The sequence below is a fragment of the Carassius auratus genome, chromosome 11 (assembly GCF_003368295.1).
Source record: "Carassius auratus strain Wakin chromosome 11, ASM336829v1, whole genome shotgun sequence".
Taxonomy (NCBI): domain Eukaryota; kingdom Metazoa; phylum Chordata; class Actinopteri; order Cypriniformes; family Cyprinidae; genus Carassius; species Carassius auratus.
In genome coordinates, this window is record NC_039253.1 from 2947246 (window position 1) to 2960718 (window position 13473).

Below are 13473 nucleotides of genomic sequence, written 5' to 3' on the forward strand. Positions count from 1 at the left end.
AAAATGGAGTGTAAAATATGACACACGCGACAGAAATATACAACTCGCATTCATTAATCTTATAAAAAAAAAAGAACTGTTGAGTTTGGGTTCAAAAAAGCTGGATCTGCTGGCTTCTGAATGTCTCGAAGTCCTCAGGGATTGTATCTGGATAAAAAAAAAAAGAACACATATAATACAGATGATTTGTTCGTTCTCTCCTCAGATGTGACTGTGAATTTTGTATGCTCGTAATATATTTAATTTAGATTAAAGACAAAAATGAGCAGGTCCAGATGAGGTGATTCTGCGCTGACTTCAAGAGAAAATCTCTTTATTATCTATAAGAAAGAAAATCTATTGGCAAGTGGACCTTGAAAAGCAAGGCCATTGAAAAAGATGGATTGTGAAATTATTATGACACTTTCTGTCATAAATATGGAATAACATGCTCCAGTGACTCATGCTAAAAGATCTGGAATGTGCGTCAATAAAGCAGAATATAAATAGGATTTCCATTTCATGATAACTTGTTTTCAACAGATCGGGGAGTACTCCTATTGGCAGCTTGAAGTACACTATATGAACAAAACTACTGGGACACTATTACGCCAACAAGGAGTGTTGCATTCTAAATACATATGCTGCCTGTGTCGCGATTCACCTACACCGTGTCCTCTATTTGTGATGAAGTACATACTTTTGAGTATGTAAGCAGAATAGTAGCTTTGGGTCTTTAACATATCGTCCCCTTGGAATTATGAGGTTCTATCTGCGTTCTGAGCAGTTTTGAGATATTGAACTTCAAAGTTTTTGTGTTCCATAGACTTCTGTAGATAGAACCTTTTTTTTGTTTTATCAATAAAAAAATCTCAAAATGTATACAACTTAAAAAAAACATCACATAATGTAAATAATTTGTCACAGAATAAGAATATTTGAATAACTCAATTTTGACAAAATGTCAGATAGAACCTTATAATTCCAAGGGGACGTGTCTGCATAATGATGCATTTAAAAGTTAAGAAACAAACATAATTATAAAAGTTCACAATGTTGCTGCAGATGAAATATATAATGTGGATACCAAAAAGAATACTTTTTCATCAGGTCAGACATTGATTATTTATCACACAAACCCTTTTCTCTACCTGTCCACCCTTCTCGCATATACACCATGTTTGTAGTTTTTTATCTGTGTTTGTAGTACAATGTTTCTATTTTTGAATACTATTTAGGACAGATCGTATGCATATTGGGACACAGAAACAGTCAATATGTGACTCTGGACCACAAAACCAGTCATAAAGCTCAATTTTCTAAATTGAGATTTATACATCATATGAAAGCTGAATAAATAAGCTTTGCGCAATATCTTAGTATGCTACAAAATCAAGATTTCTATGGTGGCCAAGAGAGCTCAATGCGCTGCAATTTAAGAAAACATGCAAATTGAAAAAACACCAGAAAAACAAAAAAAAACATCATCAGTTTGATAACACAAGTGTTGCAAATCCTCACAACACATGCATTAACGAATCCCACCGCAAATCCTTCACAACAAATTCAAATTAACAAATGCGCTGCAAATAGCACTGACTACAATGGAAATGTTTCAAGGAGACCCCAAAAGTGTCGGACCCAGCTGGGATTTGCTTATCGTGCAGTGGCTACAGGTCAGTGGAGTTGAACTGAAAGGAGAGTTTTGTTTTTTTTTAAACACCCTGATTGCATGATTCCTTTATATTTTGGATATTATTAGTCTAAATAAGCTGAATAATTAAGCTGAATAAAGTTACTTAAGATGGCTAACTTTAATATACTCAGCTAAATATAATTTAAAGGTTAATGAAAATAAATTTGCAATGCTTCATTAATTGTTTCTTAATGTGCATGTGTTGTTAGGATTTGCAGCGTTTCTTAATTTGCATGTGTTGTGAGATTTTGTAGCACGTTTCGTTATATGCCTGTGTTGTGATGTTTTGATGACTTGTTTTTTTCATTTGCTGGTGTTTTTTCAATTTGCATGTGTTTTCTTAAGTTGCAGCGTGTTGAGCTCTCTCGGCCACCGTAGATTTCCCTTCAATGGACATAAGCAGCCTAGTCCAACCCCTAAAACATGGCCACCAAACTTTACAGTCAACTCAGTGTAGTCTGTGACATTCCCCTGGCATCAGCCAAACCCAGACTCACCAAGTGTGATTCATCCCTCCTCATCACAGAACAGGCTTTCTCTGCTCCAGAGTCCAGTGGTGGTGTGTTTTACACCACTCTATCTGATGCTTGGTGGTTTGATGCTTGCATGCAGCTGCTCTGCCATTGAGATCCGTTACATTAAGCTCCCACCACACAGTTTTTGTGGTGAGTTTGTAATTCTTCAGCTATGGAAGCAGCATATGCACTCGTTGACCCTGCTCTGCAACTTCACATGGTTTTCTTCTTCATGGCTGAGTTTCTGTCTTTGCTAAATGCTTCGACTTTCCAATATTACCACTTACAGTTGACCGTGGAATATCTAGCAGGGGCGATATTTCACAAACTGGCTTATCACAATGGTGGCATACCAACCTTGAATTTACTGAGATCTTCAGAATGACCCATTTTTTTTCCACAAATGTTTGTAAAAACAGACTGCATAGCTAGGTGATTCATTTTATACAGTACATCTGTGGAAATGGGTCTGATTGAAACAGTATGTCTCCCAATACTTTTGCCCAAATAGTGTATTTTCAAATGAGCCAAAATAAATAAAAACACAAGCGGCCGAGGATGTGTAGAACTTGTTGACATTGTGAACGTGTGAATGTTGGGAGTTCATATTACATGGGAATTCATCGGCCTGACCCTAAGCTCTTTAAGTGAGTGTACACTTGTTTCCATTTTTAATGTATGAAAATGTGTTTCATTAAAAGAACTGACCGTTGCATCTGTAGCGTAGGTTGGCCCAGATAATGTTCTCCTGGGAGAAGCAAAATACTCCCAGTCTGCCTCCTCTCATGGTTGTGTCGATGATGATTCCTGTGTCTGCTACCATTTTCTGACCTTCATAGAACCGTACCCTGTATGCATGAAATGCAGAGTGTTTACTTAAACATGCATAGAGAAATATTGCTATGACTGAATGATCTGCAGATGAAATCAATCTGATTCTACCTGATGTAGCCTTCTTGGGGTCTGTGCTGCAGGAACCAGCGGTAGGAGGTCTTGTCTTTCCAGCCAACGTTTCTGGAATCTTTCCACAAGAGTTTCACCTGGTTTGTCGAGTCACCTGTGTGCCAGAGTGAATTCCGCAGGTATTCTCCAGGTCCCGTGTCAGATTTCACTGCCTACCAACAAAATACAGAAACAAGGACCATATTCAACATATAAAAATAAATAAGTTGTTACTCTGTAATTAAAGAAACCAGATCACACCTTCAGCTGGATGCCAGGCTCAGCTACAGCTCGGAAAGGATTGGCTTGCCAATATATCTGCTCCACTTGCTTCCACATCACCACATAGAAGCTTGAGCTGTCCTGATAGCCAAAGATAAAGCCTGCGTAGTCATCATCCGTCTCAGTATTCACATGAAACGTCCCTTCAAAGTCCACACCATTGAATGCTGTGTAGCCTGTAACCAGAAGGAAATATTTAGCTTTTCTTGTCATAAGCTATGTTTCTGTCACCCTTTTTTATGCACATTTGAAGTATCACATCAGAAACGAATAAATAAATTAATTTTGATGCTCACTTAAAGTGGTTTTTGGTATGTGGGATAAAGGTCTAATGCGAATAATGAGAGATGGAAGTCCATTTGCATTATAAAAAAATAATGTAACTGTGCTTTGGGATAGCATAACCTGACAAGTACTAAAATGCTAAATAAAAAAATACTGAAGTACTAGTCAAAATTCTTCTGCATAATTGCCTCCCAGAACTGTCTTACAGGACTGCGTTCCCAAAAACGCTTTTGCTCTCTTGGATGGAAACATATGTTTTATGCAATATTAATTTTGCGCACATTCACAACTTTGAATGGAATAGTCCTTTACCTACAGCCAGTCCAGGATCACTGTTCATGGTCTGAACAATCTCTCTTCCCTGTTAAAAAAAGATGAGGATTGCTTGGTAAAGTTTATACTGTGAGAACTTTAACAAAATCTGCATGAGGCAGAAAGAAGCGGACGGACCTGATTGAGCACCACCCAGTTTGGATCGATCTGCGCATCTCCTTCTGGATCCAGAACCACAGTCTGATAGGTTCTGAAGTCAGTGAGAGTCACCTCACTGTTCTCGGGACAAACGTCAATGATGTCACTGTATGTGTCATTGTCAAAGTCATTCTCACAAACGTTGCCAATCCCATCACCTGTAAATCAGAATTGAAGAAAATTAAGCGGATGACTGATTTGACAAGTCAACAAGAACAGAAAATGATTAAAGATCAGTTTCCATGCTGAAAAGAACAAATTAGATCCAATTTCCATGCTGGTTAGGAGTTGGTCAAGCTGGTTGATCAAGTCTTCTCAGTTAAACTAGTTAAAGCTGCAGTAGGTAACTTTTGTAAAAATATATTTTTTACATATTTGTTAAACTTGTCATTATGTTCTGACAGTAGAATATGAGACAGATAATCTGTGAAAGAAATCAAGCTCCTCTGGCTCCTCCCAGTGTCCTATTGCCATTTGCAGAAATACATCGCTCCCGTTAAGAAACAACCAATCAGAGCTGCGGTCCGTAACTTTGTTTGTGTTCAAAATGTAGAAAAATGTATGTAATAAGCGAGTACACCATGAATCCATTTTCCAAACTGTGTTTTTAGCTTGTCCTGAATCACTAGGGTGCACCTGTAATAAGTGTTTATATTCGGACTATTTTAGATTGCTTCGGGGGTACCGCGGCGGAGTAACCCAGTACCTTTGTGATTCTTCATAGACATAAACAGAGAGAAGTAGTTCCGGCTACGATGTTCTTCCGCCAGTCGCAAGCAGTTCTGTTTATTAACCGCTAGAGCATCAAAAGTTCCCTACCGCAGCTTTAAGAAGCCTGGTGGGGACACCAGAATTCCATATTCCAAATCACTTCATGAGCTAGTCTTTAGAAAAGGACATCATTTTATTAAAAATAATGATATAAATATCAACAGTTTGATGTTAAGCAAGGTTTCCTGACCATCTAAGTCTTCCTGCAGTGGGTTTGGAACCAGACGACAGTTGTCTGGACCGGGTGGAAGGAGATCGGGAATGCCATCGTTATCATCATCATCATCACATTCATCTCCAATCCCATCCTTGTCTGTGTCCAGCTGGGAGCTGTTGATAACTGCAGGACAGTTGTCTCGAGAGTCCTGATGCCCATCTCCATCACTGATGATAGAACCAAAGCATCAGATTGAATGCACTCATTATGGGGTGTGACCAATGAAAGAGATTAAGTGGAGTGATGTAATACCTGTCTTTGTTGGTGTCACAAGGATCGCCAATCAAGTCATTATCCACATCCATCTGTGACAGAAAGAAAGAGAATTATGGTTTACGTAATGGCTTAATTTCTATACTTCCATCACCTTCAGAATTAGAGATCGTATGGTGTAAGAGGATCAGACCTGATCAGGGTTGCGGACGTAGGGACAGCTGTCACACGCATCACCGACATTATCACCGTCTCTATCTTTCTGGTCACGGTTTGGCACCTTTTTGCAATTATCTTTATCGTTTTTGATTCCTGGAAAGCAAAACAAAACATTTCAGTTTGACAAATGCAAATAGTCATATTACCCTAACTTGGCATTACGTTAAGTCAGGCTTTTTTCAAATACGTGGAATCATTGGCGTTTAGTACATAGGTAAATATGTGATATTGTGGATTCTGTCCTTGTGTGTGTAATTGTATGTTTCTTTATTGGACTGAGTGTGTCCTTAATACATTTTGATGATGATGAAGGAAACATCTGAAGACTTACCATCCCCATCAATGTCATCATCACATTCATCACCCTGACCATCGCTATCGGTGTCTTTCTGGTCATTGTTTTTTACCAGACGGCAATTATCACAAGCATCTCCATAATCATCCTGATCGATGTTCTTCTGATTGACGTTGGGGACGAGCACACAGTTGTCCTATCAGAGAAGTAATCGGTTAGAATATCATGAGTACAGACACGATTAACCGGTAGAAATTTGTCAACCGTAGAGATTTTGTTTTGATTGAATTGTTTCTATTATGGTTACATGCTCACATCACGTTGCTGTGCCACGTGGTCACGGAAATGTATTGATTACACACGTTTTAAGCATTGCTGTTTAATTAAAAAATATTTTAAGCTGTTGGAATGCAATCCACAATAAAAGAGAACTGGTTTCGCTATATGCGTGCACTTGTCAGAGAGGCGACTGCACAACACAGTATTGAACAGTTTGCCACTTTATAGGCCTTGAACCATTGAATACACAGTTGTATGTGTCAAAATGTCCATCTCTGCAAGCATCCTTGTAAACACAATAATTTAGGTCTTAAGCGAAAGCAAACAGCTGAGAAAAATAAAAACATGTGTAACAATATATTGGATCTGGGCAGCTCTTAAAGTGACAGCAGTGTCATTCATGTTAAAGAGCCAGTAAGATGAAAATTCTAAGCTTCCTATCACTGTTTATAAGTCCTGTACAATAGGTTTAAATCCATCCAAGGTTAAAAAACATTGTCATTTTGTCAAAATATCATTTTAAAATTACCTCAATTCTCAAAGATCCCCAAACGGTTCTCGTGAAGCTGTTCAAAAGATTCAGTTTCCTTAAACCCCACCTTTCGGTAGCATACTGTGTTCTGATTGGTCAACTAACATAGTCAGTCTTGATTGGTTGTTCCGCACACAACTTCATGGTAAACAATGCGTTAGCATCTGTTTGGGGTGAATTATGTCTTATTCCTCTCACCGCGAAGCAAACAGTAAAATAAAAAACTTGAACAATCTCACTGCTTTTTCTGACGTGAAAAACGGGCATCGCGTTGTTTTCATATGGATTACTTTATCACAGAATATCTGTTTTCGGCAGCACTTGTTTAGTTTTAAAGTAGACATATCAAACTTTCTATAGATATCTCTCTCATGTCTCTTCGTTGAGTATTCACGGAGTAACACTTCATTTTAATGACGTGTTTGTACATGACGATCAGCGCAGACAGCACACATACTGATAAGACGCTCGGGAGAAAACACACATAACTTCATAATCATACTTCGCGTTGTGATTCGGAGATGCTTGTTGGTCTAAATAAAGTTGGTAATGAACCCTCTTTTATGGCCAAACGCTTTGAAAATCCCACTGTACTCACCGAGATTAGAAAAGCAGTCATCAGTGAAATGTTGTGAACACAACAAAAGGGATTTGTTGTACTGCTCTGGTATTGTGGTAAAAATGAATTTTAGCCATTGGTTCTTCTGATCTTCATTCTTTGGCAGTGAAAATAAAACAAACTTGCCTTTACAATTAAAAACACACTGTCTCCTCGACATGAAGCTCTCACACCAACCAGAGCGTCTGTGTGGGGGGTGGGGGCAGGTCAGAGCTTCGTTTCTCCCAACACGGTAGGCGAAGATTATTATGCAAAGTGTTCCTTGTGACGTACATAGAGATGGGCAAAAGATTTGAAATCTGATTTTTTACATATTTTTTTTTATTTAGGCTAGTATCTAGTATTAGTTTTTTTGTGATATTGACACGGATGACAAAAATTAGGAAATTTCTATGGTATCAGAAATGTTGATATCTTAAAGACCTTATTTAAAGCAAAAATATATTTATTGTGATACATATTTCCCCCCATACATATCGTATGTAGAGAAGAAAAGGAAAAGGAGTTGAGTCTCCATTGCACTTCACATTCAGGAATTTTGACTTATTGACAGGACTTTTATATGGTGATATTATAACACTGCCTTTAATTAAGGAGATGTTGTGACCTCTGACCTCTGTGTTTAGTATCCCATCTCCATCTGCATCATCATCACATGCATCACCGATGTTGTCATTGTCTGCGTCCTCTTGGCCAGAGTTTGGAACGGTGAGGCAGTTGTCCTAGAAAACCATTTTACTGAGATCTCACCACTGAGATAATGTTTAAGTATTTTTTATTGTAATACTTGCTTTTGTATTTTACCTTTGCGCAGTTTCTTTCCAAGCATTCCAGTTTTTCATCAGGGAAGCCATCAATATCAGTATCCGTTCCACATACGTATCCATTCCCAGCCCATCCAACTCCACACTAAAGCAGATTATACTGTATTAGTTTGTTCACGTGTTTCATGTGTGAATTACTGTATGGTCATTAACTTACTGCGCATTCAATCTGTCCATCACGGTGAACAATGCATTCTGCACTGGCATGGCAAGGATTGGGCTGACCATTACCACAGGCCCGCTCAGCTTTGCAGCCTTTCACCTGATCCCCAACAAAACCAGTCTTGCAGTGGCCACAGCGAAAAGAGCCCTGCCATGGACACACAATGACTCACGTAAACAAGGAGAATGGAAAGAATTATAATCCAACTGACCAATATAAATCTATTTCTCAAAATCTCAAAAAGTCTTTTTGTTATCTTACACAATTATGTTCACAGTTGTAAGGATAAGTGCATATAATGCAAGCTGCCCATATTAGCATCTGCATAAGGCTGAAGATTTCTAAATTAATAAAGTTTTATTCAAGTCAAAATATTCCATAATATGACCTCATTCAGTTATAAAAGTCATTTTAGGGTAAGGTAAAAATAGCTCTTGAAGTAACTAACTACTGGCAGAAGTCCTTTTTACAGTTTACCAGAACAACCTATTTTTTTGGTTTGTGAACCAGAACAGATGGTGCTCTGGGTCTGCGACTAACAGAGCATAATGCATCACTCACTGGTGTGTTGATACAGTTGGAGTTCGACACACAGCCTCCATTTGAGTTCTCACACTCATTAATGTCTTTGCACACCTGCACATAAGAATCTACGTTAGATTTCAAACGTTTTATCTATTGTTTGAATTAAATGATTCCCATTTAAAAACGATACCTGTTTATTGGCAGATGCATAGGCAAGTCCAACCCCCTGCACCTGGGGGCCCATGTACCCAGCAGGACAGGGGCCACAGCGAAAACCAGGTGACGTGTTGATGCATCTCACCCCCATGTGACATGGAATTACAGCACACTGTACACAGCAAAAAAAACAATAGAGAACAAAATTCTTAGTTCACAGAAAAGTACAAATTATTTTTCTGGATACCCCCTGACACATTACGTCTTGTCGGCTCTGATCTGTCTTATTATAATAAAGAAAAAAATCTGATTGGAATTAATGAGATTCATGTTTTAAATATAAAATATAGAATATAGAAATATGACATGTTGAAAAAAATGCAATTATACTTTACCTATGAAACTAAAACTGGCAGTTGGTGGCACCTAGTCACTGTCTTAATAAAATAATCATTTATTGGTTCATTCAAATGATTTATTAAATTTTTTTCAGGAACGAAGCAAGTTACTATTCTTTTTTTTTAATGGGTCATTGAATCATTGACTCATCTGATTCACTCAAAAAATGCTGAATCATCAACGAAACACCACTATGTTCTTCAGAGACACAACAGTTCTGCTGTTCAAAAGTCAAAATTCAAAAGACAATATTGTGCCTAAAATGTACTTCACTTAAAATGTTTATTAACTTAAACATTTCTAATTTATTTTGTGTTATACACCATTGGATCAAATATTAAACATTGATCATCTTAAAAAGGGGACTTTTCCACTTGATTCCACTTTTATTTAGGCAGGATTGCTCCATCATATTTGGGCATTGCACTTTCTCCCATTCATAGTAACAGGAGTGCATCATCTTGGTTTATCTTAAATCTTTGATAATGTTAACTTTCATTGCTCCCTTTGCCAAGTGCTTTCCAAACAGCTTCAATATGAGACGCTATTTCCCTGCTCCCTTCAAGGGCTCTTCCCGTCGGAGTGAGCAGGTCATAGGAATTCACCCTAATTCCTCTCAGACTGCCCATGCACCTCATCAACATCTGTACAGTGAGATCCATTTCCTGTCATGCCCTCCGGACACGGACCACACTTCGCACCGCTGGGAGTCATTATGCATTCCACACCAGGATGGCAGGGGTTGGGAACACATGACGGCTCTATAGGATCCACTATTCTCATGCCTAGCGGGACACGAGAGACAAAATATGCAACTTTTAGCAGATACACTCTCAATTATGAATCTAATGCAATCATAAACTTAGAATTCCTCACCACAGGCTTCACACTCCATAACTGTGTTCTTCAGGAAAACAATTTCCTGTATCTAAAAAGCAAAGAGTTCGGTAAAAAGTACATAGTACTAAAAATGTGCTTTAGGTCTTTAACAGGCTGGAATGTTATGAAAATATATTTATGTGTGGGTGGATATAGAAGTTTTATACAAAGATATTTTACCCTAAAACATGCAATGACATCTTCTTTCATATTTTTGAGTATTTTAGATGATTTACCTGTTGTTTCAGCAGTTCTTTGATTTCAGCAAGCTCCTGGTTTGTGCCTTTAATCTGTTTGATAATCTCTCCATCTGTAGATCACAAAGATGATCACCCTGAGTTCCCCTCACCGTTTACTTCAAGTCAATAATTTCAGCAATAATGCATTGATATTCACTCTGTTTACAACTATCTAATGGCTTAGAATACAGCATGAGCTTCTTTATGATACTTTTACAGTTTTTGGAACCTTTCTTCTTATGCAGAAGAAAAACAGAGTGAATGTTATTTTTGGGGTGAACTTTCCCTTTAAGACTGTATGAACTGTAAACTACATACAAGCAACAGGTCAGTTTCATGATTAATGCATATAAAACTAAGCTCAAAGTGTAATGACTTTTCCTGCAGGCCCTGTGGATGATTTTTCAGCATCTGGCCTTATATCAGTCATTAATTTGTCACTTCCATTGTTAATGTTGTGGGTTTGTGAATAGCAAAGCCCAGTCCAAGTCTGTTGCCATTGCAACGGCTAATGTTGGATCCTGTTTTCTGTGTTTAGGCATGACCATAACATGTAATCCAAACAGCATGCTTCATTTTGATTAATCTCATGGGTGAACATGCTGTTATGACAGCAGATAAACTCCTGCAGTTCTGATTTATGAAGCTGGTTTCATGAGCCACAGGAGTAACAACACTAGAATTATCAAATCAACCTGAGTGCATTTCTTTCTTAGCTCCACAGCTGCGGTTAAGGTCCCAGAAAGGCTCCCATTTAACTTTTCCCCACTAATGATTTCAAATTAAATAAAAAAATAGATTAAAAATCTAAATGTACTGTAATAGAAGAGGCTTCTGTCAGAGGTTCCCCTCCCAAAGGGCAGTCCAGACAAAAAGAAAGGAAGTGTGCTCTTTCCATTAGCGGCATCAGTGTTTTCCATATGCATTCCATAAGCTCAGTTTATCAGTTATTCGTCTTGCCTGGTGGGCCACTTAAAATCTTGGTCTTTATACTGCAACTGCATAGAACGTAAATGTTCTCTTCATCAGTGTTATGTGTTTAAAATCATATAAAATCTGCCCGCATCTTACACGTCAAACAGTTTCTTAAGATTCTTAGCTTAAACCTTTCTAAGAGCTTTGTAAAAAAAAAAAATATTAGAATAAAAATCAACTTGTTCATTAAGAAAGGGGCAAACATTAAATATAAATATTTTCATCTGGAACAATATTGCAGTGCACTTTAAGAGACTTGTTGTAGTTTGACCAATAATAATCAGTATCAGTGTATATTGTATCCTTTCAGTAAAGCACATTCTAGTGAAGATGTTAATAAACTTAATAAAAAAAAAGTCCTGGATATGTAAAAGATATAACAAAAATCAGTCATTTCATGGTCACCTCAAGAGAAGTAATAGAAGTTCATTGTGCAAAAAGTGTGCAAACATATATTAAATATATATTCAATATATATGAATGTGTTACTCTTTCACTGTAAGTGTCAAGAGTCAACTCACCTCTGGATACTCCTTGAGCAGAAACCAGAGCGGCGTGCAGACAAAAGCTACAGCTGAACAGGAGAGTCCACAGCATGCTGAGTGAGGGGAGAGCTTCTGAGCGGGTCAGTGTCTCTTCTGCTTTTATACCACCACACTGACGTCATCTGCAGTCTGGCTCTTCACAGATCACACCTTTCACAAGGTTCATGTGTGACAGTCTTGAATTGTAATCGCACACACACAGACACACGTCAACAATGTAAGTAAACACTTTAATGTAAGTAAAGTGTCTTATAAGTATATCCAGAAGTGGTTTAAGTGTGAAAATCACTTAAACATTTCTGCATTTTCACAACATAATCCTAAAATGACCATAAAATACACCTTTGAAAACAAAGGAAGAAATATGATTTTATAAAATGTTATCAAAGTGCCTAAAAATAGTTTTACTATTTTACACATTTTACAATAATAGTGGAGTCATAAAAACAATATAATTTTGTATAGACGTGTATTTCATTTTGGCTTCTTCAAAATAGTGACTTTTTGTGTAGAATCCAGCTCTGCACAGTCCAGTCATTGTCTCAACCGGCTATGAGGTGCATCCTGGGATGCTTTTTAAACAACACGTTTTTTGTGCATGCTGAACACTTTTTGGCTTTTTGTCTTTCACTATTCAGCTTATTTGTTAAAAATTTAAATGAAAAAATTTAATAGAAATTTGAAAAGAAATTCCTAAGCACAATGTATATTATAAAGTTGCATGGCCAATTATATATATATATATATATATATATATAGAAGTGTCTTTATTCTGCTCAATGTGTATTCAGTCCAGAACTCTTACATCGTAGATGCTCTCTGCACGTTTGGGTTGGTGTGTTCAGTGTTGGGAGTCTTGCTTGTTGATAATTGCATTCACAGACGCGGGTTGAATTCCAGCTTGCAGACCCCATGTGTGTTGTTCTGTTGAACTCACCTCTCTCACCATGAGCTCTTCTGGAAAAACAAACACAGAAGTCTCAGTCTGGTGGTTTTCAGCATTTTTGGGATTGACACAGGGAAGAAAACTAAACAGCTTTTTTTCCATTTACAGGAAAATGCACATTGCTGTTCTGAGAATTAAAAGGATTCTCTGGGTTTTATTTAAATGTATTTTTCATGCAAGGGTGTCCATTTAAAATGCTTTTTTTTTTATCAAAAACCTCATGCACGGGAATGAAGTGGTCATTGTTCCTGGGTTGTGAGCTCTTCTATTCTGGGGTCGAGGTGAAAGGTCAGCAATGGCTCAAAGACAAGCAAACAAATGTGTGCTCACAAATCATCAGTCTTCATTTACAGAGATCACTGATCGCTTTAAAAGATGTTTCATGTGAAATCTAATCTGCTTAAAATTTAGCATTAACAGATCTTCTTTTGATACTTCATGAACATATCAAACACAAATCTAGCATACAGTAAATCAACTTATGTCCTCCAATTTAAAATTTCAGTG

General features: G+C 37.5%; 1 protein-coding gene across 1 annotated transcript; it reads right to left on the reverse strand.

The window, feature by feature from the left end:
* Nucleotides 1-36: 36 nt before the first annotated feature.
* comp (cartilage oligomeric matrix protein) lies at nucleotides 37-12140 on the reverse strand. Its single transcript, XM_026274939.1, has 19 exons — nucleotides 11997-12140; nucleotides 10498-10571; nucleotides 10259-10310; nucleotides 10016-10167; nucleotides 9018-9155; nucleotides 8864-8938; nucleotides 8297-8449; nucleotides 8120-8224; nucleotides 7930-8037; nucleotides 5922-6081; nucleotides 5565-5683; nucleotides 5411-5463; nucleotides 5132-5325; nucleotides 4150-4328; nucleotides 4012-4060; nucleotides 3394-3590; nucleotides 3133-3305; nucleotides 2899-3038; nucleotides 37-147 (listed from the first exon to the last, which is right to left on the reverse strand). The coding sequence occupies exons 1-19, from the start codon at nucleotides 12070-12072 to the stop codon at nucleotides 92-94; spliced, it is 2253 nt and encodes a 750-aa protein (XP_026130724.1). The 5' UTR covers nucleotides 12073-12140; the 3' UTR covers nucleotides 37-91.
* Between the last annotated feature and the right edge of the window lie 1333 nt (nucleotides 12141-13473).